Genomic DNA, 27,088 nt, shown 5'->3' with positions numbered 1-27,088 from the left:
ACCTGTACACCAATTGATCATTTCAGTCACCGGTGAAATAAAACCAACCATGAGACGGATAATGGGAGCAGAACAATAGTACACATCTATTTAATGCTTGAGTTTAGACTAAGGGGTAACATAAAGCACAACGATGCTATAAAGAAAGAACATAACTACCCGGAACAACTATAAGCCTTACTCCTCCAAAAACGCTGGCTAACCTGAATGAGAAGCTGTTTTACTCTCATCTGCAAAATGACCCCTTTGAGCAACACGGAGGCATCAATAAAACACCAATTCAGTGTCACGTCCTAAAGACCAGCACCTTCCAGCAGCACACGCAGTTTTGTTCGGAAGCTCTCTTTTCCCATAAGTAGTAATCAACCACTAGGTTACTTATATTGTAATATCTGATGGCTAGAATTTGGCTGAAGAAGCCGTCTTGCAAGTCAGTATAGCTATATGCTCGTCGTCATTACCATCTCCACAGAAGTTCGGGTGTAATTAGCGTCACTGCTACGTTCACTTTGTTCTATGACTTGAGCGTATCCAGTTTATTGTACGTTTCCATTTTTGCCTGAAGATTTCAAAAAGCGGCTTCAAAATGGCTAATAATATATTCTCCTATAATTCCTGGTTAGATAAGACAAGAATAAATTTCTTAAGCTCTGTTTGAGTTTTTAAAGAATGTCAACATACTAGAATTTAAAGCACATTTTAAAAATAGCAGAATTGTGCAGAAGGAACACTAATTTAGCTAACTTATTAACACAAAACTGTTTTAATGGAAACAGGACTCTGGCATGCTAAGCAACTTAGAATTACAATCAGTAGGACCCCTGCTTTCAAAAACTTAAGTTTTTGAAAAACTTTTAGACGGATCTGAAAGCAGTAAGTAGTCATCAACATACAGCCTTATCCGCTCGTTCACAGGCATATTACCAACTAAGCCCCAAAAGAGGAAAGAGGAGACTGAGGTGAAGTAGCAGGAATCTGTGAATCATGCATAGTATTTCTGCCTTCAGCTCTCAAAAGGCCAAAATGAAAGCATGGAGGACCATACTGAAAAACTTCAATCAAAACAAAATAACCATCTACAGCTTATTTACACTGTCAAGCTGGATATCAAATGATAGCTTGCTGTGGAAAATAATTCTACAACCTTCTAGTGGAAAAAGGAGTGCAGCCAAATAAATTATAAAGTTAGGACTAAGAATATGGCTAAGAAATACATTGCTTTGTACAGACCTTAAGAAAGGAGTTGAAGGACGACAGTAAAATGAAATCCTGGAAGAAAGGAATTTGTGAGATACTACACAACAGGAAGAGGGTTTCTTGTGGAAAGATGATAATACAGTTCCTGAAAACCTACCTAGCACCTTTCATCTTGAGATAATCAAAAAACATCAACGAGACACTTACTGCAGCAATGAAATGCAATCGAGGGTGCAATCCAGGCACCCAGCCAGCGCACCCGAGACCATATGGCAGCGAACATTCATTACTTGTGTTAGAGGAGAGTTCAAGAAGAAGGAACTGCTCTGCCCTGCGATACAGTACACCTTGGCTACTGGACGCCTGATCTCCTCTACCTTTTGCATCTGATGATGCAAAAAATGTAATGACTGTAGGTCAACAGATCAGATGGGCTTGTTTACGGCCACTCTGTGCTTACCAGCGCATCTTTAAGGAGTCTAACCATAATTCGTTATGTGCTCTAACACAAGCTTATGTGATGTTTTGCTTCTACACAAAGTCAAGCTTTTGCATAAGAACAAATTTTACCCCATAATGCACTAACTAGACTTTTATTTCCCTTAGGAAGAAGACAAATGGGTTTACGTAGCATGTGGTTTTAAATCCTTTTTTATTTCATAAATCTCTAGCTGTGGAATTGTGATTGAAAGGCAAAAATGTATAGGTATTTTCTGATAAGAACCATTTTGTTTTAGAGACAGATGAAATGTTATCAAACATACACACTTTCTTCAGGTTTTTAAATTGATGATGGAAATTCCATAATCAGAACATGGCACAGCCAATCCAGGTTAAGTGGTAACATTTTTTCAGAAAAAGAAACCCTTTGAAGTGTTCTTACAGTTACCTCTTCATAATCCAGACATGAGAAGATCTGCACTCTTGACAACTCTGAGTATATGCTCTTCAGCTGGCTCCAGATAAAAGCTAACATTTCCTTTTCCTTTCCAATGCCTTCTCTGATTTCTTAATAGCAGTGAGACACCGTACAAAACATTACCTCCACACGATTTTCCATCTTCCTCTAGTTTCTGGCCAGCTGGACATTTGCAGTGGTAGCTGCCGATGGTATTACAGCACCGGTCATGACAGCCACCATTCTCAGTGGTGCACTCATTTATGTCTGTCGGAAGAAAGTATACGGCAATCAGTCAAGAGTGGGCATTGACCACGTTACCTGGTTATTTGAGGACGATCGCGTATGATTCTGACGTGACAAAGTGAGAAAGTCATTGAGACGTACAGCTAAGGACCCTGGAGGCAACCACAGAGCAGTGACTCCCAGCTATGTTGCCGTGCCCCCCAACTCAACCAAGAGGTGCAACGGTGGGATTTTTCCTCCCCAACCTCTGCGCAAGGTAAGCTGCAGAGTCCACCAGCTGCAGGCTGTAGCCAACTCACCAGCTTCCCACTTCTGTGCAACAAGATCGGGAATAATCGTTATCCTGTCACTTCCACCGGCTCATTTGTGCGTTAGGTTGCTTCTAGAAGTCATGGCAGAGATGAAAAACCTCTGCAAGATGTCAATCAGTTAAGGTCCTTCTTTCCTTCGGATATGTGTGGACTAATATCTATATACCTTACATATTCACCCGCTCAAGTTTGTGCTTGCCTGCCTGATTTTGAATAGGAAAAATTAGATCTTTACCCATAAATGAAGAACATTAAAGAACCACATAAATAACTAAGTAAATAGGCTAGCCAATGGCAGAGAAAAATCAATAGTGAAGATATTTTCTTTTTAACCCATGTACTTATATATCCTGCATAAGAATTTCTGAAGAAATGTGATAGAAATCATCAGGCCAGTAATGCTGCTCTGCTGAACAGGATCAGAGACAACAGATGGTATGGAAGTATTTCCAAACTAGAAAATTTGTCAAATGGGATAGTAAATACAACAAAACCAGCAGGTATTTGCTGCACTGATTTCACGTATTCTGGAAGGCATGCTTGTGCAATGCTGTTTTGCTTGCTTTGCTCTCTCTGAAGTGTTGATCTCACACAGCCACATAATTCATCAGTGCAGGGGTAAGCAGGGACAGCAACGAACCTGCCTAAGAATAACAGGTTGCGGGTGTCGTCTTCCCAATTTTTTGACAAATGTCTTGAACTGGCTTGGTGGTAGAGCAGACCTCCTCGGCATGTTGGTGAGGGGGCTCGGGGGACACACCACGTTCTCAAAGCCTGGTATGAGGACGCAGGGGACAGATCTCACATCCACGAGCCTTTGGCACTGGTAGAGATCACGCATTACATTCAGGCTAGAGAGCAAGAAAAGCAGGAGGAGGAAGATAAAGGAACAGAGGACAAGCACCAGCACGACTGTAAAAATTGCAGGCAGTGACTTTGTACTGGCGGCACTCTGCATCTCCAGTGGGGAAATGCGGCTTTTTAAAAAACTTCTAATTGGACTCTGGTCAAAAAAAATACAAAGTGCTATAAAGACAAATCAAAAAAAGAAAGAATTTCACATTCATGCACGATGAGAGCCTTTCAACTGCAATCCTTAGCTGATACAGTCTAAGATTTACCAAGGTTTGTTAGTTCTTCGATGAGTTTGAGCTTAACTTTACTAGCTCATTTCTGATCCGGGCTAAAAACCAGAGGTTAAAAGAAATTTTTGGGGAGGTTTCAGACTATTAAAAAGCTAAAAGAAAAGTGTATCATGAAACACCAACATTTACTAGAGTGCAGCTGAAGAGGCACAAACTCACTAAAAGCATCCCATTTCTCTATGGCTCTAAATTCAGTGTAATGACCGACATAACAAAACTTCCTTTGTCCTCAGCGATACTGAAAACCACTGGCAAGCTATATAAAAAACAAATTCAGTTATCTCAGAGCTACACAACAAACCAAATCCTAGCTCGCGTGAAGTCAAGGCTCTTCTGATTTCATGGGAAAACAATGTAGACAGCAACTTTTCCAAAGAAAAACATCCCCCACCCTGCTCCAAAATGCAAAAACAAATCGTACCAAAATAAGACATGCGTCTGTTCGCTTCTCTTCAGCAAGAGACGGAGAGAACATATGACAAGCGACAGATTTTAGACATATTCCTCAAAGCGCTGGAAGAAGGCACGCTAGCGCTGAGCATCGTGCAGAAGATCGACAAAACAGGCATGTTCCAAATGATTTACTCCTTCTAACTAGCAGACATCTTGATGTGCCTTGTGGTAATAAACAGTAATGAGCCACATAATAACCCTGCTCCACAGCTTCGACTGCTATTTATACTAACAGTATTGAAAACTAATAAAATCTCTTGCTCTTTTTATTTTTTAAACAAAATAATGGGAAGAACTACTTTATTCTTCTACACTGCGTTTGGTACCTACGATGCTACATGACTTCCTAGCATAAAATATTGACGAAGTGATGTGGTCTACGATATACAGCCCAATTTATTAACACCAGTGTCTGTATTTTGAACCAAAACATTGGAAGAAAACCTTTCTAGCTGAGGAGCTAATCATTATCCTCTTGATTTCACTAGGGTATAATACATTCGGAAGTGTATAGTGCTATTGCATACTAATGTATAGAATGTTTTTCCTTTTGATTGCAGTGCGTTTCTATTAGCAATCAGAAATCTTTTTCTTTCTTGTTCAGCACAGAATGCAGTGGTCCACCTATGAATTTTGCCCCCCCCCAAAGTATTGGTGCTATATGACAGATAACCTCATCTGCTTCCAACTCTCTGTCATCTTAATGCTCTGTCCAGGATTTCCTTGTCCCTGCCTTAAGACTTGTTTTCATCCTTTGATGAAATGTTTTCATCCATTTCTTTGCTGCTTCTTACACCAGAAATCCACTGCTTTTTCTATTATACGCAGAAAACCGGACTTTTCGTCCACATTTCTCTTTAAAACAAATACCTTATTTAAAGCTAATCAGCATAACTCGTATTAAATTATCGTTTCGTTTAAGACACCAAATTAAGTTTTTTGATACAGCTTTATCCTATTACCCAGCACTCACATTTGAAGGCGTACCCTCCCTAGGTATAAACCGCACTAGTTTTAACCTCAGGGTTACGGAAATTTGCTCTCTAAGCATCTGCGTCCTTCGCTGTACCGTCTCCTGTACGAGACCTTCTCCATTGCCTGTACCCGGCCAAGCTGTTTTGTACAACCCAGTAAGAAAGGTCAGATGTTGCCTCAGCCCAAAAAGCACAAAAATAGATGATCTGAATGTGAAGTAATAAAGAATGTGGTTTACATTTGTAAAAAGATGGTTCACGTGGCTCTTAAAAGCTGCAATCAGCTGTTCTCTATTCCTAAAACACAGAGGAGTCAGAATTTTAAAATCCAATTACAGATTTGCCACTGTAAAAAAGAGGAAAAAAACCCCCAGAACAAAAACAATTCTGTCAAATGATAAATTTTGTCTGCTTTCCATATTCAATGTCATTCAAGGTTGCAAATATATTTGCCTTTTGAATAGCAAGAAAAATGACAGAAAATTTCTGACATGTAACAAGTCTGCCAGGTTAGGTCTGACAAAAGTTCAATGTTATCAAGACTATCAATCCATCTGTAATGACATGCTGTAGGAGCTTCAGAAAAATAAATGTGATGTTTGCTACTGCAATGCTTCACATTTATTTATAGAGCCAATGGTGCAACACAAAAATATTATCCATGGGACGTACTCTGTGTGAGCTTTCAATCCTGCCATGTGGAGTCTTAAGGAAAAAAAAACCTGGAAAAAAACCCTCATCTAGATTAACTTGATATTAACTTTATATATGATCTGTCTACCACGCGTGTGGAAAAAAAATCCACAGCGTATTTTAAATCCACTAGTATTCAAAAATGTGGATTGTAGACATGTGCCTACGTCCCGCATTCCCTGTACATGTAGTACTACAGAACTGCACTACGTAAAAAGGTATTCTTTTATCTAAAAATCTCGTCCAATATTTGATACGCAAGGCAGCATGCTTTCTTTTCATGAAACGGACCACCTTTGCCCAATTAAACATGCTTAGGAGCTATATGCGAAATGAAGAAGGACTGATTCCAGTCCCTTTACTTCTGGGTTCTTGTTGAATGCGACTCTCTCCCTGCCTGAAAATATCACACCGCAGAGCAAGTCAGAGACGTCCCCGCCTCCACGGCAAACAACCCTTCACCAAGTTTTTATGCAAGCCTAGGTGATTTCAGATTTCCTCCACATAAAGGAAAACTTTCTATAAAAGCAGACACTGGACAAAGTGTTTTTCATTGGTAAGTCCAATTTTAAACCTAACGGAAGTGACCCTGCACTATTACTAGCTCTCAAATGTAGCGAGCAGATGAAGAAAAAAGAAAAAAAATTGGTTTTCTACTGGAAAGCAGAAATACATTAGGGGAGAAGTCTCCTCTACACACCTCTACGCTGAGCTATTGGCGAGGGCTGCAGCTCTGCAGGTCCTCTGCACGGAGCTGGATTCAGCGTCTTTACGAACGGGCAAGGGATGAAGCCGGCCCCGAGTGCAGGACTGGCCAGACCGGTTGCAGGAGAAAGCATCTGCCCCGAGCAGGAACCACCCTGCAAAAAGAGGCTGTTGCTCTGCAGCAGGAAAACAACGGACTGAAGCACCATTTCATTTTGGCAACAGTTTGCGTGTTTCGATCTATGGGACACACCAGCTAACCCACCGCCTACAGGTTAAAGTATTTTTAAGTATGTTTTACCTGTATAACAAGTTCACGCAGTAGGTAGTAATATAAAAATTCATTTTTAAAATACCAAAGAGAATCTCATAACTGCAGCCCACTGTTTAAAACCTGTTTTCCAACGTTTCTATATTTATCAGCTGTAGATGAGCAACAACTTTATTTATTTAATGCAACCCCATGCAAACTTGCCGTTTCAGTGACCAGCCTTTGGGGCTAACCTGTGCTCTGACCCGTAAGCTGCTGACTTCAGTGCATGTCAGAGCTCGCTGGGCTTGTAATAAATCACTGAAGGGGAATAAAATCTGTAAAATCATTCACATTGTTATTGCAATACCACATGAACAAAGCCCACCATCACGGAGAGGCGAGGCTTTTTTGATTAGTTTAAAAGCGTCAGGCTAACACATCGGGCTTCAATTAGGGGTCAAAGGAACGAGAATATATTTATTTAGGAGGAAGACAGCAGTTCACTAATAACACTTCTTCCCAGTTGGGATTTTCTCCTGAAGACTATGATGAAGAGGGTCTGATCTCAGGAATCTAAATGTTAAATACCTTTATCTAAGAAACAGGTTTGGTTACTCTCTCTAACAGGCACTGGCAGCTTATATTGACTTTAATAGCAATTTAGAGATACAAATTCCTAACTCACAAAACCTAACTTGTATACTTTCAGGTACAAAACCCTCATAATGGTTAGAATCAAAGCCTGAATATACTTTATAATGTGTAACCTAAATGCACCTCTATGTGTACCTTAATATATCCGAGTGCCTGGTACATGCAAAAAGGAGTATATATGTAACTGTATTACAATTTGCTTTTATAAGGAGGTGTTATAGGCAAGTGTCTGCGAATCATAATGCACACTTGACAACTTCTCATTTATAGATCTAAATAATTTGATTCACTTTTTAAAAAGTGCTAAAGATCCAGCAAATAGGTAGCTCCTTAACTTACAGTTTTAGACACTGTTTTTTAAAATTATGGCCCAGATGGTCTGCAACCAAAACCATATGTCTAAAAATTCCTGAAACCTGAGAAAGTTGATTTGAACTTTAAAGGCTGCTCACTGCTATGACGCAATGTAGTTCACGCCAATGCGTATGCATATACATCATGGCAACGCTATACGTAAATATAATGTAATGAGCAAATGTATTGGATGGGCTGGTAAGCACAATGCTCACACCCCAGAGACTGCATTTGTCTTTTTCTTTGTTTTGTGCAAGAGCTTTGTAACAGTCGTCTTTGAACAGTAATTGTCTCTAAAACATAAATTACATCCATCACTTCCAGCGCTCACCATAAATTATCTGCCTGAATAGAAAACAAAGCTGCGCATTCTGATAGTCAAGCGCAGCCCTACACGTGTATTGATTAAGCACTCTTAATGCTTTATTAGGTTTTCTTCCTCCACTAAGTCAATAACAGGATGAATATTTCTTCTTGTGCTGTTATGAAGTATCGTAAATCTGAGCTGTTATTAACAAGCATCTGATTAGCGGAGCAAACTTATCTGAGAGTTTGGCACAGACTCTCCGCGTGTGAACTCCCAGAAAACACCCATCATTGCCACTGTCTCCACTGGCAGCCGTAGTACTTGTGCTTTAACGAGTTATCACCTCCTCTTTTTCTTTTTTTTTTTTTTCTTTTTTTTTAAAAGAAATTACTGCTGCACTCATTCCTCTTTATCCCCGTGCCACATTCATATACACAGAGAACGTCAGTCACGTAACCAATGCGTGCATGGCCCGCGTTCCCCGGGGATGTGGGTCTCTGCCATAGTTTGCTTTCTTTTGCTACTGGGGCACTAAAAAATGCCATTTCATGAAACTTAGATGCAAAACCAAAATCAAACAAAGCCCCTTTTTAAATGTACTTCTCTAATTTTATTTTTTCCTTATTAAAATTATCATCCGAAGAAAAAAACCAAAGAGATTCATCAATCATTTGCACTTGCTCACATTACGAATAACTCCTTTGAAGTCAGAATAAAACTCTGTAGAGCGAAAAAACAGGCTCAAAGTTTAAATAAGTGAAACAACAAGCTCTGAAAACCCAAGATGCTGGCAAGCACTGCTGTGTTAGACTAGACCTGTAGTTAATCTCGTGCAATAGCAGAGAGCGTTCAGTGCCCCGCTGCAGGTACAGAGATGGCCTGTTCCACCCCACGCTCTCCTCCTCCTGCTCTCTGCTAACTAAAAACTAGACTCACTTCTGAAAATTGGCTTTTAAAAATCCTTTAAAAATCTCTGTCACCGGTTATGGTAGTCCTCCGTAACCATATACACGGCTGCTCTCTCTTTTTTTTCCCCCCTTCTTTTCGTTCCTAATGTCCTGCGCATCAATGACATTTTGCAGCAATGACTTCCGAAACCAAACTGTTATGTAAAAAAATACCAGCTTTGATTATTTTATATCCCTCTTTAAAATTCTCCATCAAGCAGGAACAACTATTTCCTAAAAGTGAAATGCAGGACCTAAATCATGCACAGTTTTCCTTTCTACACCGACTAGAGTAACTAAAACGAGAGGGGGGGTGGCGGGGAATCTATCACAGCACAATGAAATCCTGTAATAGTACTCATTTTTAAAATACATTTTCCCAGACAAGGTATGAATAATGCAACTGAACATCCCAGAACATTTGAATTAAGCTAATTGGCAATGATTGGAGATGATTGTGGAGTACGGCTGGAACTATGATTACAAACAGAGCTTATGCATCCAGCCCAAACCTCAAGTACCGTTGCTGCAATTAAAGATATTTTATCAAATTAGGTAAGTGTTTGCCTTTGCCTGCTACGATGGTTATGAGCAAAACATAAAAGAAAGCATCGTTTGCTGTACTGCAACTTTCCTTACATCAGAGCTCTGCTGAGATGGATTTCTTTCTGCTTCGGCTTTTTATGCCACAAAATGGAGCCTTTTTAGAAAGAATTCAGGACTCTCTGCAGTGACATCCTTAAAAGCCCTTGCTTTTGTCTAAAGTGCTTTTGCCTTAAAAATGCATTCTCTTTGGGGTATATCTAACCTACAGTACCAACAAGTGCTGGTTACGCACACAAAAACAGAAGAAAAGACATCGAACTTTGAAAGTTTGATTTCACACTATAAGCCCTTACATATTTTGCAGGCAGGTAAACATTCTTTAAAAATCATTTCCAAAGCTGTGCTTATTAGCAAGACTTCAGGACTCCTAGCAACTGGATTTCTTTTATGCTTCGAGTGCTAAATCCCAAGCATGAACTGCAAGCACGAACTGCAAGCACAAGCCGGGCGGTCGACTCCTGCCGAGCCAAGTCCTGGTGCCTAAAGGGGAGTTTGCAAAGTGCACCTTGAACCCGGGACAGGCTTGCAGCTTGCTGCCTTCTGCTCTCCTGGGTGAGAAAATCAGTAGAAGATAGCAGCCATTTGGTCACAAGCTAAGGCTCTTTCCCAGTATTTTCTATTATTCCCAACAAGATGTTCGACTTCCCTCTCCCGCTCCTGTATCTCAAGAAAATTTACATGCAGAACTTCTGCCTTTCCTCCAGCTTGCCATGATCTCCTATAAATCAGGTCATCAGAACTGAATTGAAAAAGGATATAGAAAAAACAGGTATGCTAGGGCATTTCTAAAAGCTTAGCATTTACAGTCGTTAAGTTTTGTAAATCTCCATAAGAACTAGTTGCTTCCACATTTTAAAAAAATCCAGGCTACGCAAAATTATGGAGGTTCTCAGGCCAAGATAGCTGGAGAGTGACAGCCCGTATATACGTGTAAATAACCCGCAGGTACCCACGGGCTAGCTAGTGCCAGCATCTTCAGGACCAAACACAGGCTCAGAGACATACAGCACTGACATCAAAAGAGCACAGCAAGGAAAGGAAGGCGGCAGTTCGTGCATTCTGCTCAACCTGTATTTTTAAGAGATTTAAGATGTCACCTCCTACGAAGAGCACTGCACTAGCCCAACACATAAATAACAAAAGCAGAGATAAAGATAGAGCTGTGCGTTGTTGATGCCTTTCAGACTCACCAGGATAAGAGGTGAACGAATAATTTCAAATGGAAATAAATATGCTTGCTCCAGGTAAAACCTGTAATGATGGGTCAGATTCTACCAATTCAGTGGCGGCGTTACTTTGGTACCCGTGCGCAACGTAGGATGTTTAAAAGCTCTGCTATACTATTACTTGAAAATCTATATATAGCAGCAATTTGAGTTTGTGGCAGCAGGAGTCGGAGCAGGGCGAGCTCCAGGCAGCAGGGTGCAGGAACAGGGAACTGGGCGCTACAAGAACGGCTTATTCGGAAATTGGCTTCCCAACATTCATGTAAAGGAACTCAAATCATAGTTTTAGCTTCTAGTTGCAGAAAAGGCAACAAAGAAAAGTACTATTATAAGCGTAGAATAAAGTAAGTTTTTATTCTAGCTTTGTCTCTTTCTCTGTCTTTATTCTGTACTCAGAAAAAGAACCGATCAATCTAACCAAGTGTACGGCTTCTTTTCCCCAAGCCTTTAAAATAAATGTCTCAAACCCAGAAGTGCCCTCCCTTCCACTGCAGTGCTATGGAAAAGGGACACTTGCTGCACTCCGCAGCACCTTTGGGTACTTCAGTTCACGCTGGGGCAGGCTCTCACCTGGTACGAAACGCGATTCGACGTCGTGCCAGCAGCGCGGCCAGAACCGTCGGTGCAAAGCGATGGGTGCTGCGGCAGGAGGAACCCCCGGCAGAGAGCGTGCCCAAGCACACCGCCTGCCTACAGCCCCCGTTACGGGACCGGAGCCGCGAGCCCAGAAGTTGCCTCTTAACATACAAACAGGCTGATTACTACAATAGTACCGTCGGAGCAAGCTAAATTAAGGAGCTTACATTTCAGGGCACTCCTATTGTAATAAGCCAGTTCCTTGCGAACTATTCTTTTTCATAATATAATTAACCCCAGGACTAAGCATGTGAGCAAATTAGTTCATTTTTCACATGAATAATGATAACTTTTTTCTTTTTTTTTTTTTTCCAAAACCATTACGAACTGAAATGAATGTAAAAGATTTCTCAGCAGAGAAAAGATGATGTGTGCCCAGCTTTTGGTTTAGAAGTGGGATTCATTATTGAGATTTAAGTGGAAGCTCCTATTTTCTTTTCTTATTTTTCTTAATAGTTGTCCTTGCCAGTCAATGTCAATCACCAGCAGAACAGACTCTACTCATCATCAGATACAGCCTGGGATTAGATCAAACGGCAATGAACGGCACACCTCCGCTACTGACTTAAATGGGTTAAATATTTCTTTCTTCCTATGTATTCCTGAATATTCTCTCCCATCTTTTGTTTTTCATTTCTAGAAGATCTTCCTAACAGTTACGTGGGCAGAATTACTCACTGCCTTGATAAAAATCCTGCGCTAACTATAGTTGTAAAGTCATCTCACTTTCTACTACAGAAAATAACTCTTCTGTAATCATTCCCTGCATGGCTGAAACACAACCATACAACCAGGTCACTCGTTTAGAAGAGACGCAAATGAGAACTCGTTATTTGGTTTACACAGACATACGCCGTTACCTCTTAGCTGCACTCAGTCACTGTGCCGTCTAGTAACTGATCTTGCGTGTCAAGGGCGAAGGAACCCATGGAAAAGAAAAAGATGATTAAATCTTCATCAGTTTAATTTGTAAAGAAACCCAAGGGAAGTCAGTATTCCCAGGGACTTCATTGCCTAATTTGTCTTCTGAATTCTTCTAACTTCTCGGACACCGATGGGTGCTTGTTAACCATTGCTTGTTGTGGCCGCGGGGCAGGTTTGCCAAGGAGCGCAGCGCGCAATAGCCAAGGCGCACAAAGAGCAGCGTTGCCCGGTGCCGAGCGCCTCAATGGAAGGCAGCTGCTGGGTGCTTCAGAAAGGCAGCTATTTCCTTTAGTGCTAAACAGGAGCGAAATATTTCAGAGAGGTCTGGATCCTGCTCACCAGAAATGGCAGTGAGGTGAGCAGCCTTTAACTGGAAGGGAACTCCCAGTAAGGAATTCAAGCAGGACACTTAAACTTGGCTATGGAGTTATATCAAGCTTGAAAAAAAGAGGTGTACAAACCATTAACTGGAATACAGTTTGTACCAGTGACAAGCTCGAAGCAAAGGACGGAAGAAATAAGATTTTCTTTTTCCAGTTAAATTAACAATGAGTAGCAGAGAACAGCTGTGATTTCTCAGGGCTTTTCCTAGCACGACAGCACAGAGGTCTCCTTTAAAACAAATAAATCAGGCTCAGCGTGATGGCGTAAGGCAGACACTCTGCAGAAGGAACAATTTGGCAGAAAGTTACCTCAGCCTGACACCGGCATTTGAACCCGGGACCTTCACCGCTCCTGCAAGCACATGTGTTCACCACGTGCAGCGGCTGTCGTTAGCAGAGGTAGCAGACTTAGTTTTACAGCCTGGGAGTTCTGGTTATAAAAATATGTGATCTCAAGGTTTTCAAAGCATCAAATGTCAAAGGTGATCACAGGCAGAAATTAGAGGGCTAAAACTGTTAATCCTGCATTGCTAAAACTGATTCCTACCAGAGCCAGAAAGAGCCAGTTTTATGTAACCCAAGCTTTACACTCTGGTTCCCAGTACAAGCTAAATTTGCCTTTTAAATCTACCTGGATGTCAGGCAGCTGGTTTTGATGGAGAGTCATGCCAAATTTTTTCAGAGGGTATAACCAAAAAGAAATTTGCATTTGTGTTTTCAGCAAGGCATCAGTGAGATGGTGTAGATAGTTTAAAACTTCAAAGTTACTACATCAGGTGGTCTTCTCAAACATCATCATTTTACACTTTAAAACATACGTTCCTCTACCTCGCTCCCTGCAAACAGCAGACATTTTTTATGTTCCTCACTATTAACAAAGGGTATACCATTGTAAAATCTTAAATAACAGCACACTCCTATAAAATTGTTGGGTTTAGAATAACCAACTAGATTTTTTTGAGCAGCAGTAAGGTCAAAGTATTAAAGTTAATACTCTTAAACAGAACAAGTAATAGAAATAAATTTAAAGTTCTTAAGATCTATAGTAGATGTTCAATAAATTAAAAACAGACATCAAAGGGCAAACACTGTGAGGAGCAGAAAAATCCAAACATGGCCATACAGGCTGTGCGGAAATAAAGACGTATCCACCTGGCACTTGTGTGCAGCACACGTACCTTTAGGCAAAGACAAGTGTATTCCACAGACACGTGCATTGTTTGGAGTCCGAGCCCTGTTTTCAGAAGAGTGAGGAAATAAATCAATAAATATGTTTACCTTGATCTTTAGCTCACTCTTACAGACCACTCAGAGCATCTAATTTAACCAAACCTCTTCAAACCAAACGCTGCCGGCTCTTCAGCATGTGAAAAACAGTTGTATGACGTACGTCAGAAGAATCCAAGGCTGAACAGCCTGGCCTGAACTTAGTGCAGACTGGATTGAGCACTATTTAAAACTAAGACCTTTCTTGCTATATGCATACCTCCCTCCTAAGCCCGAGCATCTATGCAGGACAGCGGCAGTGCCGGGGCCGTAGGTCGATGCCAGTTCACAGCTCAGGTTTTCACATTTGGAATTTCACCCTTCGGTTCCAATCAAAAAATAAATTCCTCACATCCAACCCAGTCTAATTACTTTTTTGCATGGAAGAGACAGCCAAATTCATTCTGACGCACAAAAGGCAAGTGTGATATATGAGCAAAGTACATGTAGTATAATGTTATGGATGGTTCTGAAAATCTAGCCAGAAACATACGTCGCTCCTAACATCATCGCTGTTGCCAACAGTTACCACCTAATGTTGTCTGAGCGACTGCAGTGATTTCATGTTCGAAGGAAAAGGCAAAGACTCTGGTATCTCAGATACCACGCTGCTGGCACTGATGGCAGCGGTGAATTTTTAACAACTGGAGAAGATTCCTAGAGAAGGCAGCGATCATCTTCATCACATGGCATGCGTTAAAAACCAACACACCGCCCCAAAATCCTGAAAGTTGGCTGTGGAGCTTTCTGGTGAAGGAACTGATGCTGCGAGGCCATCAAGCTGATCTTCAATCGCAGGATACCTAAGCTGTGAATTTTACTTTTCCTACGTACACTGTACCAATTCCTTGGCCCACCTAGAAGCTTAAAAGGCTTAACTCTACTAAACACTTATTATACCTGTTCTCCAGGGTATCCCACATTGTGAGCACTAACAAACAGTGAAAAGAACTGATAACACGTGGATACTTCTGTACTTTTCTTTTTTTTTTTTAAATGTGGGAAAGGTGTGAACAGTGACCAACACATGTAACGCTAAAACCTGGTTACTACACCACTAGAGCAAAAGACCACAGGTTCAAAGATCAGAGAGGAGGAAATCAATAGTTTAACTTAATAGGCAATCTTCTATATAACATAAAGCTAAGAAGGATTATTTGGGAGTTTTAGACAACCCAAAAATTATTAATGGAAATTATTTTAGCAACTGGCCTTTTTACCTAGTAGCCAACCATGGTGCTAGTATAGCCCACAGTTCACCTTCCCACTGGATGTTGCGGGTTTTAATGAAATATTCTGTGGTGGCAACCGGTGAGGCACAGCCCGGCCCTGCGTACACCTCTGCTGGCCCCGTCCTGGCTGCGGGCAGGATCAGGTCGGCTGTCCCCGTTGCGTTGCAGTCACCAGGTCCAGGTGATGCTCTCGGTCTTTGCAGCAGTGCGGAGGAGCGGTCAGCTTCTGCTGAGGAGGGCGAGAGGACAGCCGCAGCCCCGGGAGGAGAGACGGCAGGAAAGACAGCCAAGCAGAGATGAGCTCAAAGGGAATTTGGCTCATTTTCGGTCACTTCTGTCCTCCACGCTAAACACCGCTGCGTAGCTCCCTGCAGCTGGTTCGGTGGTATTCCCGAAACCTGAATAAGTCTGTCTATGTACGACTCGAGAAGAGCTTTGCAATGCTTCTGGATGAAAAGGCGTACTTAAAAGATACCTGTGCCTGACCTAATATGAAAACGTCAACGCTCAGAGGCAGCCCTGCCTCTTCTGACGTGCATGGTCCAAAAAGACCCAGTAGGAAAAGTCACAAAAGTAGATGTTAACAAACATGCTTATCAGAAGATACCTTTAATGAATGCTGTGGTATTGTTGAAAATAATTTCACACTTCAAACGACGAAAAAAATGAAAAGACAAAAAAAAAGCCCAAATCTGTATGTAAGAACTGCACTGAGAACAGGAGCTTAAAACAGCAAACCAGGGGTAGATGTGGCACGAAGGAGACAATGTGGCGGGACGTGGCTCTTTTTCCTCTTTTTTTGCTGTTTTGGGGATTTTCTTTTTCCTTTTTTAAGGGATCATTTTCTGAAATCCCTCTTGAGCATCAGTGTCAGAGCAGGGACCGAGAGAGAGCGTTTCTAGGAAGAAATCAGTTGGTTTGGGAGAAGATCAACAATTCGTATGAGGCCAAGATTTAGGCTGTGTTTTTAACCGGTCTCCTAAGCCTGCGACCCGGAGAGGTAACGTTCCTCCCACTTAACATAAAATAATCTTCCGCATCCTCAAGTAAAAGTTCTTCACAAAGTGCAAAATACTTTGATGTAATTTTGACCTTATTCCTTCCTTTTCCCCCATCTCAGCATTCATACACTTCTGATTAAATTATGAACTGGCTGACTATAGTTTTGTGGGGTTTTCCCCTCAACTGCTAAAGTATAATTATAAGATGGGGGGAATAAAATTACAAATTCAACCAAGGTCATTAATGTACAAAATGCAAATTGTCTCCCATTTGTCAAAGACCCTGGGGAAGTCTAGAGATAATTGAAATGATAGATGAACAGAGGAGACTAACTGCTAATGGTCTGTATATCAATGAATCAATGTCATATTTATGAAGGGCTTTGGGAAATTATTTTAAATACTTCATCTATAGCTGAAGTTTAGCCTACTTTTTTCTTTTTAATGCTGAAAAATTAATGATAAAGTTCAGTTTATAGTTACGCAAGTGTAAACCAGCGGTAATTTAAGCTCAGTAGCAAGGTATTGAAAAAACTACTCATGCTTGTGCCAGAAATGACCGAATTACTCAATTACCATGGATTTCGGTGTAACTCAGAGCAATATACATTTCAGAGATAATCAAATATAGGATTATCTCTGAAACCTCACCCTCAAAGCATTTAAACTCATCTGTTTTCCTGTGCATCTATTTCCCTCCAGAATTTGAGTAAGTTGGAAAAACAGGGAGTATACATACCGCTGATTCTCCCGCTTCCCCATTTTTCTCATCTTTTCAATTATAAACTGAACTGCTTAGGGCAGGGGCTATTTTCAGATGTATTTATGGGGCACTGACCAAACAGGAACAGGGATCGGGGAAAGGAAAAACAGAAATATTTCTTTTTCAAGCAAAAAGCGAAGCGAATCTTGGTGGTAACTTTGGTACGGTGCCACAGAAAACTGTATTTCCACTTCAAAAGAGGAGATACTACAAACCAGTAAGTCACCCTGCGGAGTCTTCTCCCAGTTGTGCCGGGGCCATGGTACATCAGTAAGTGACAGTGAGGGCAAGGCTTAAATAAAAAGCAAGTTTCAAACATTAAGATGCCATTTTGGTAGAATCTGTAAATAGTTTGGGGAGCGGGTCAGTTTAGAGGGTTTCTTTTTTTTTTTTTTTTTAATTTATCCCCCCCCCCCAGTATTTTCCTGCTTTTCTTTCCACACAACAGGAAGGGTTTGGATGAAGGGAAACCAGTAGGACACCTGCAGGCTTTTTTATTATCAAAAAAAAGCTTTTTCTAGCAAAAAGAAAGAAAGAAACCATCACATCCCATTTAAGTGGCAGATAGTATGCTGAAACAGGTAGCATCACTACAAAATCACCTGAATGAAACCCCTTTTCATTCTCGCTCTCGCTGAACGAAATCACATGGGGGGACAGGGAGAAGAGATGAGTTTTTATGAGCGGTCTGTAGGATTGAGAGATTTTGCTTCATCGGAAAATGGTACCATGAGCACGCGGCTTGTGGAAACATGAATGAATCTGGAAATTACATCTGGATTTCCGCAGAATTTGAATACGCTGATTACATCCAAAACATACAACTGATTCTCCTGTTATAGGATTTGGCACGTGAAGCAAGCAAGCAAATAAGGCTCGCAGGAAAACACTGCGGTCTGAGAGGACACTTTGCTGCTCTCTGAGAAGAGATAACACACGTGTATTGCAGGTAAAAAGTTCACACTAAATTTTCTACTCATTACAACTTACAACCACAAACATTTATAAAAAGAATCAAGAAGTTCCATCGAGCTGCTGAGAAAACAAGGAGGCATTCCCTTGTGTTGGAACCAGTCTTCTCGATTAGAAAATATCACTGGGGATGGTGGAGATCTGGACCAGGTTCCCTTCGGATAACAACAAACCTTGAAGCAAAACTGATCAGAAATGCAAGTTCCATGCAAAAAAAGGACCCCCCAAATCCATCTGCTGAGAACCAGCACTGGCCATACTGACCGTCTTTTCTAATAAAGGCTTGTGAATAAAAGGTCTCCGTAGAAAGGGGCTAGTATTATCGGGTAAAACAAAATTTGCAGTGCCTGTTTTCAGGAAGGGAGGGAGGGAGGAAGAAAAGCTAGCAGCACAAGCAAAACAAGGCGTCTCACAAACGCCAAGCCATTCTTGGGGAGAAAGTCCGATTTGGATGTTTCAGGTGGGAAGGCCTGAAAACACACAAAACCGGCCTCTGCTTGAGGCGGGTTTGCTTTTTTACCTGTCCTTTCTCCCCCCACCGCCCTTTTTAAATCTTCGTTTCTTTGGCAGTCTTCCTTAGTGTGAGCTCAAATTAACCACTCCAAAACCAGTAATGTCACATCTTGCCTCAGCTGAACGCACACCGATTTTTTCTCCTTTTGTCTATTATTACACATGTAGCCATCAGTGAATAGGAAGGGGAGCAGGGGAGAGCAGAGGGGGACAGGACCTCTCCAAGGCCCTTCCCTCCGGCAGCCTCCTGTCCTCCCCAAATCCTTCCCCGAAGAAAGAGACACAGAGAAGAGAGAAAAAAAGGTCTCCACAAAAGAGTAAAAGCTCCAACAAAGAAACAAAGTGGAGCTCTAGCGAAATCTTTAACTTTCCAGTGAAGGTGGCTATCAAGTTGTTACTCCGAGCATCTCAGTTCTGCTGCTTTCCATCTGTGCCGAATTTCCACCCGAGGCTTCGTGGAGACACTAAAGGAGCAAAAAACCTGCCCTTTACGGATTTTCCGGGGAACATTAACTCTCCATCACCGTGGACTCTAGTGCAATGTAGTGGGAAAAGGGATATCAGTCAGTCATTTCACTCGCAGGTGTACCATAAGGCTCAATTAATGCCTCTCTGCGCAGCGCCGCCTCCCCCCTGTTGTTGTTATAGCTTACTAAGTAGCCAATTAATAAAACATTCAATTCCTCCTTTTGCTGAAGCACATTTGTTCTGCTAGATTTTAATTTTTTGAATGAGTGAAATACAAGGAGGATAATTTACATGAGTTAATGACACAGTACAAGTTAGCTGATCAGTTATTCTGCATGAGGAGATATCTATTTGCAGGGAACAATTTATACGCAGCCTTTCAGGGACATAATTACTTGCAATACCGGCGTTTCAGCACACTCTTCCCTTTTTATTTTTTGCTGTTTTACAGATGTGTCTCTCTCACACTCCTAAGTGAAAGCAGATTACCTGCCACTGCTTACCCAGCACATCCACACAGGGAAGGTAGGGGAAGCATCACTCCAGCGACAAGTTTTAATTTGTGGATGAAATTCCCCTCTTAATTGAGCCATGCTTCTTCCGCTAACAAAGTCTTGCCGAAACGCTGGGATAAATTGCTTCTTTGTAGAGTAAGCTTTTCCTCACGTCACATCCTCCACTTTCTTTCTTCTTATTTCATTAAGATTTTGAGTTATATATACAAACTGTTCATTTCAAATACTCATTATGGAAATACTGCAAACCCAGAAGATGTCACAGTCATTTCTTTTACAGCTTCTCTTTTTGTAGGCGACATTCATATTGCAGAATAATTTAGACAGTAATTTAATCACAGGGTTTAGAGGTCCAGCAAATGTTACATTTACATAATGTCAGTCTTTCAGCAGATAATTCGGTCCTTTGCATGTGTTAAAAGACGACATGGCTTGTTAAGATCATGTTAGTACGTTTAACCCAACAGATGAATGGCTGGTTTGTTAATCTGCCATATATTTCTAATTTTCCTAAGGATGGTTAGAAAATTCTATTTCGAGTAAATTCATGAGCACTTTCATTCCATCAGAGTGACAAATCAAAAAGATTATTAAATCTCAGGGTCTAGAAATCTCCATAAAATGGTCATAAGTCCTTGCTACACAGTAAATACCAACACTTCCCTTACATATTACATTAGTTAGTATTTTGCTTATGCCTGCTTTGAGTACATGTGACTGAAGATTTTAAAATGTGCCCCATAAGTTAAGTTTTATAATATTCTCATAAGGAAGTATGAGTATTCCGTAGTTTGGAAACGTAATATTCTTCTTTCTGCTGTCAAATGCTGCTAAAGAGAATGAAATAGGATATAAGGAATATGATTTAGTTTCAGTGTGGTAATGCTCCTACCCTGAACCCTCAGAAGATAAAATGAAAGGTGGTAAACCATTATTACTCAAAGAGAAATAGCATGTCTGTACAAGTGATTTTCAAAAAGTACTACTGTGTATTTAAAACTAGAAGAATAATAACCTAGTCAAACAGCATCTCAGGAGCCTTAACACTGAATACCTACAGTTAATACTGTATTTCTGCCTTTTTAGTTTGAAGTTGCACATTGTATCCTTGCTACTTAGATTAAATGAAACCTCCTTTTTAATTTAAACTTGTACAAGACCAGGATTTACAGCAGAAAAACTGTTGCATCACCTGGCTAGCCCATGCCACTGTAGGATATTCCCCTATTTTCCATTGCCTCGCTTGTCTGGTTTTAAATGTACTGTAGCTAACCACAGACAAAATCAATAAGCCAAAAATTACACCTGGAGCTGATAGCACATTTTGATCATTTACTTGTGTCTTGGAGCAATTTCACAACCCGTTAAAATAGAAATGTGTTTACCTAGAGGACAAATTCATAGAGTCTTCTATCAATGAAATATATAATAGACATCTAGAGTGAGGGTCTGAAAGAAGCTGGAGAGCAGGGTAGCAGAACAATACGAGAAGAGAGACACTCATTATTCTCCTTAATCCACCCAATTGGCAGTTGTTACCAGTCCTACTTCTACAGCACAGAGGAACACTCACTTTCTCTCCTGGCATAAGATTTTGAAAGGATCGTATTTCATTTCTGAAACAATTTTATTTCTTCTCGTCATACACTTAATAATAAATGGAAGCACTGCCACTTCCCCCATATTTGTGTGGTATCCTCTCTTTGCAGGATGTTGGAGATACGGCCGCAGTCCTTGCTGCAGGCTGATAAGAGACCTAATTTGAGTTGGGATGCAAGGGACAGTATAAGGGAGAGGAAGGTACAGCTGTTTTGTAATACAAATTTTGAGAACATCTTTGAAAAATTTCAAGTCAGTAGTTTGCAATCTGTATCCCTTATTAATTATTTTGACTTATTGAAGCAACTGAATGGGGTTTTCCATTCATTATTTGTTTTTAAGATTCAATCCAAACAGCATTTCTGTTATGGCAAGTTTGGTCTGAGGACTCCACGAAAATAAGGAAACCCTACCCCTTCAAGATGTAAGACAATTGTGTGTCATCTTAGCAGTGAAAAAATGGAATTGGTTAATTTGCATTAATACTTAGATGATAAAGTTTTTAAACCATAAGAATTAAATCACATAGAGATTTAATTACCACTAAGATTAAAAAAGGATTATTTGGTATTGACACTTAAACACAACGAGTTCCAAATTTAGAGTTAAGACATAGGACCTACAGGCAACTCAGCATGCACTGATAAGTTTGTCATCCAAGTGATAAAATTCTAAGCTCAAGACACTTCCTTTGTATATTCTTTAACACAGTTTGTATTTTGGCACTAAGACTGGATGACCCATCACCAAATATATGTCCTTACTCAGTTGCCAAGTCCTTAGACAGTTTAAGGAAATAGCCTGCCAACGGGAGGCTAGATTTCCTTGAGTCAGAAGGTCCCACCAGATGAGCCCTTCATCCAATAGACTGGCACAGATATTATGGCTTGCGGGTCTGCAGAAAACATGTCTGATGTCAAACTAGTCCAAAAGTCTATGTGTATATTGATGTAAAATGAGATCTTTAATGGCAAAATCCTTAAAGTTCTTTACATCAACCAAATAATTAAAATAAAAAGAACTAAATGTTTTCCTGATTAAACAGCATGAAGTGCCAAATACTGATTTATTTTCATCTCCAACATGTTTTTGTCATTCTTCTCCTTGCAGCCCCTGATATTTACCTACAGAAAAAAAATCTCATCCACTTGGAGTTACCAAAAAAAAAAAAAAAGCCAGCTTACAAATCCAAACAAAACCTCCAACTCTTAAACAAGAAAGCAGTGAAAAGTTATCGAAGTTACTCCAAAATGTTCTCATTAGCACTTCTTTAGGTATGAACGAGAATCAAAAAACCAGCTCTGCGAGGAATGAATGTCACAGCTATTTGTTGAGGCTATTATAATCATATCAGCGGCTTCTTGAATTTCATAGCCATAGCTATGCATCCTTCATTGACAACTATCAGTGAGCTCAACTCAAAATAAAAGCCTAAACCAGGATGAAAGCATACAGACTATATGCTTACAAACCAAAGAAAAAAAGAAAATTTTCTTTAGATTATTAGAAAATAAAATTTTCTAAAGTTTTACTTTATGGTGAATATATGCTCAATAGGGACACACATTAACGCTCCGATTCATATCTTAACCCTGGTGAAGCCACAAAAGAGTAAGATGTGAAGCTCAAATATTACCTATCTATTCCCTATTGTATATCAACACTGCACGATACAGCTTGACAGAGAATATTTCACCACTCTTATTTTGCAAACGAACCTCATTCCGTGCCAGGAATGAGGAACTGCTTTGGTTTCTTGTACCCAACTCTTACACAGCGTTATTGGGAGCCAACTCCAGCCTTCGCCAGTGTCAAACCTGGGATGGGCAACAACGATCCACCCGTACCAGGCACAGGGTGTGCAGCCTGCCTGCTTTCCCGGAGAACCCACAACTACGAGTAACTAGCAGCTGGCACCAAAGTCAACCTTGCATAATCCTCGCTAACATAGTTGATGTTCCTCTTACTGTCAGAATGAGTCACGCAGTGCCTTTATGATATATAGATTTTTTCATACACCCAGGTTACACATTTAATTTTCTATTTACTGAAGCCTCCAAACTTGGCAGTAGAGGGAGACTGCACGATCGCCAAAATAATTGGAGAGAATTAAGACTAGACAGTATGGTAATGACAAAATACTCAGGAGAGATCACGCAGATGTTTCCTGATGCTAAGCATAAACTATCGGCAACCCCAACTAGTAAGCAATAAACTCATTGACCCAAGTCCCATCCCGTGCAAAAGGGGAACGCTTTAGTGACTCGATGTGCAAAGCATCACACCTGCTTGCACTGTGCACTGGGTTTGCATGGCAAGGTTTTGGTAGCGGGGGGCTACAGGGGTGGCTTCTGTGAGACGCTGCTAGAAGCCTCCCCTGTGTCCGAGAGAGCCAATGCCAGCTGGCTCCAAGACGGACCCGCTGCTGGCCAAGGCTGAGCCCATCAGTGATGGTGGTAGCACCTCTGTGATAACATATTTAAGAACAGGGGAAAAATGCATCCGAAGAGAGGAGTGAGAAGATGAGGAACAACTCCGCAGACACCAAGGTCAGTGAGGAAGGAGAGGGAGGAGGTGCTCCAGGCACCAGAGCAGAGATTCCCCTGCAGCCCCTGGTGCAGACCATGGTGAGGCAGGCTGTCCCCCTGCAGCCCATGGAGGTCCACGGTGGAGCAGATATCCACCTGCAGACCATGGAGGACCCCACGCCAGAGCAGGTGGATGCCCGAAGGAGGCTGTGACGCCATGGGAAGCTGACACTGGAGCAGGCTCCTGGCAGGACCTGTGGACCCGTGGAGAGAGGAGCCCACGCTGGAGCAGGTTTGCTGGCAGGACTTGTGACCCCATGGGGGACCCACGCTGGAGCAGTCTGTTCCTGAAGGACTGCACCCCGTGGAAGGGACCCACGCTGGAGCAGTTCGTGAAGAACTGCAGCCCGTAGGAAGGACTCGCGTTGGAGAAGTTCATGGAGGACCCTCTCCCGTGGGAGGGACCCCATGCTGGAGCCGGGGAAGAGTGTGAGGAGTCCTCCCCTGAGGAGGAAGGAGCGGCAGAAACAACGTGTGATGAACTGACCGCAACCCCCATTCCCCGTCCCCCTGCGCTGCTGGGGGGGAGGAGGGAGAGAAAATCCGGAGTGAAGTTAAGCCCGGGAAGAAGGGAGGGGTGGGGGGAAGGTGTTTTTAAGATTTGGTTGTATTTCTCATTATCCTACTCCAATTTGATTGGTAATAAATTAATTTTCCCCAAGTTGAGTCTGTTTTGCTCAGCACCTGGCGTCCAGCCAGGGTCAACCCACCGCACGCCGTCCTGCACAAGGCACGAAAGCCTCTGGGCCGGTGTCATGGCAAAGTCTGGAAGATGTCAGTCTCAAATGGGCAAGAAGACAAACAGGATCTGTGATTTAATTAGGCCACAACTTTATTAACCTATTTCTTCAGGGAACTACAGGTGATAGCTCACACAGTGTAGACCATGATTCATTTTTTAATCATTTCTGTCTGGTAAAGAGCTATGTCAATGTTTCCCTCCCTCCTCCTCTACGTAGCCAAATTCCTCTGAGTAACACCAAATGGATCTGGGGGCTGTGCCTTTACTATTAGCAACCCCATGCTGTACCCCACTTCTTTTAAAGGACAACTTTGATCCCTCCGGGAAGAAGTACTTGCACAAGCAACATGCAGGTATCACATATTCATCCAGCTCCTTCTCCTCAATCTCAGCTGAGTATGGAGATAATTAACAGTTCCCTCTACAGAATTTCCCACTGGGAAGGCAGACATTAATACCTTCAAAATCACATAAAACACAATATATTCATAGGGCAATTATGCATTCACATCATTCCTGCTGCCTTCTGGCCTTGTCACCACCTGAAGGGTGGGTCTGATAAATCCCGGTAAATCTTCCACATACTGTCCCCTTGTCAAATCCCAAATGAATCCTGCTTACGTGCAGAACAAACACTTCACAGGGCTCTTCCTGGGGCGAATTAGCCCATCTGGTCTTGTGTTGGCTGACCAAGAATTGTTTTACCTTTGAGGTACAGCTGCAAATTTCCAGGGGAACTGCCTGTCCACTTGAAGACCCGGCACACAGTAGATCCAAACATTAGCTCTCATCATCATAATTTTTTATAGAAAGGCTACAGCCCAAGACACGTTCGGATGAAGACACGACAATCAACTTTCATGGCACTTGCAACTTTTGGGCCAAGTACTCTGCAGGCAGAGCTCCAAAGACTTCAGAGTTACACCAAGAGAGAAAATGTTAATTGTCTGGCCAAGAGCATAAAAAAAATGTTCTTGTTATTGTTGTTGGAAACCAAATGACAAGCAATTCATTATTGCACTGTAATTCAGTGCAATTTATTGGTTGATTTGCTGTGAGGGATTTTAGCTACATACTAATACACATACTATAAAAAGAATGCAAATTCAGTAATGCAAGTCTAAATGAATGAGAAGTAACATTTTCTCACAGTTTGCAAGAAATTAACCTTTAACGTCTTTCCTATGCTTTGGGAACAGCACTTGGCCAAAAGCTCTTACAGTAATAAAGCAGTGACCCATAGCAAAGAATAAATGTCAGAGTGAAATGATAACAGCAAGCCTATTTGCCAGAAAGTGGTAATTTATAAGATTTTAATTTGAGATCATCATGGGGGGTCAGCCTTATCAAATAATTCAAAATGTAGGTCACAATTATAGCCCTTGAAGTGTGGTTCTGCTCTGAAATGTGACTGTAAAAATGGCATGTTTATTATTTCTAAATGATTTCTTTATCAGATATATCGAGTTTACAAGTAAAATGGTAATGGGACAGATCTGCTTTTTGCTTTCTCCAATTTTTACATTTGTGTAGCTCACTGATTTCAGCAGTTATTTCTGATTTACATTACCCTAAAAGGAAAACCAGACCCCCCTGTTTCTCACCTTCCTGCTTAAACTTCTGCAGAGCGAAATTATGTCCTTGTTGTTCCCTGTGTCACCAAAAGCTTTCAACAAATTTACACGTTTCTAAGCTAACTGGAGTGTAAAAACCCCAATTCTCTCAATAATAAGGAAATCCAATCCACCTCTCACTTCAGGCAAATTCCTCGGGTGGTGTCAGTCAGTACGGCTCCATCAAAATCAATGGAGTTGGCTAATGTACACCTTTCTCTACGGCGCTGTCTCTTGGCTTTGTTGGCTCTTCAAGTCTAACAGCAGAAGGAGAAAAGGCATGTAACAGGTTTTTAAATCACCCTGCCCAGGTCAGCAACCGTGAAACGCTAATACCTATCTGGAGCAGATCACTAGGAATGGCTGGAATCCAGCATTTGTTTCAACGTGAACCATGCTAAGAAGGTGGTCCAGGAAGAAGGAAAGAACCATCATACAACATTTTCCACACCTGTGAACTCCCAATTCCAGGGGATTCTTGATATACACTGTGCAATTGCTCATCACTCCCAGCTCCTCAGCCTGTTTTCAGAGGTGCATTTGGGCGAGTTCTCAGCCGATTTCCAGAGAAACAAAATTAGTTCTAAAGGAGTAAACAGAATGAAACAGGAGACCGGTGAGCAAGGCCCACCGGCTCAGGACAAGTGTGCTTGCTCCACCACCGCCTGTGCAGGGGTAAGGAGGCAGGGATGTTGTTCACGTGCAGGTGGAACTTAGCCTGTCAGGAGTACACACAGTGAGTCAACTCAATATTGCTGCTGCTAAGAAGCAAGTCCTATCCATCCTGTTGTGTCATAAGAACTTGTATCTTTGCTTCTTTTTCCTTTAACCTACAATAAAAGTTACTGTGGCTGAAAAAGCCCTTATTCTTCTCTTTGGCAAAACAAGCTGTAAACAGAGAACG

General features: G+C 41.5%; 1 protein-coding gene across 1 annotated transcript in view; it reads right to left on the bottom strand.

Annotated features, from left to right (window-relative positions):
* The window catches only part of LOC142413014 (uncharacterized), a 235,045-nt gene that overhangs the window by 86,372 nt on the left and 121,585 nt on the right, over positions 1–27,088 (bottom strand). The window contains exon 5 of the mRNA XM_075509042.1: positions 2,240–2,362. Coding sequence (XP_075365157.1) covers positions 2,240–2,362 — 123 coding nt within the window. The remainder of the gene's footprint in view (positions 1–2,239; positions 2,363–27,088) is intronic.

This window comes from Mycteria americana, chromosome 7 (genome assembly GCF_035582795.1).
Source record: "Mycteria americana isolate JAX WOST 10 ecotype Jacksonville Zoo and Gardens chromosome 7, USCA_MyAme_1.0, whole genome shotgun sequence".
Classification (NCBI taxonomy): Eukaryota; Metazoa; Chordata; class Aves; order Ciconiiformes; family Ciconiidae; genus Mycteria; species Mycteria americana.
This window is presented reverse-complemented; position numbering and strand designations above follow the sequence as displayed.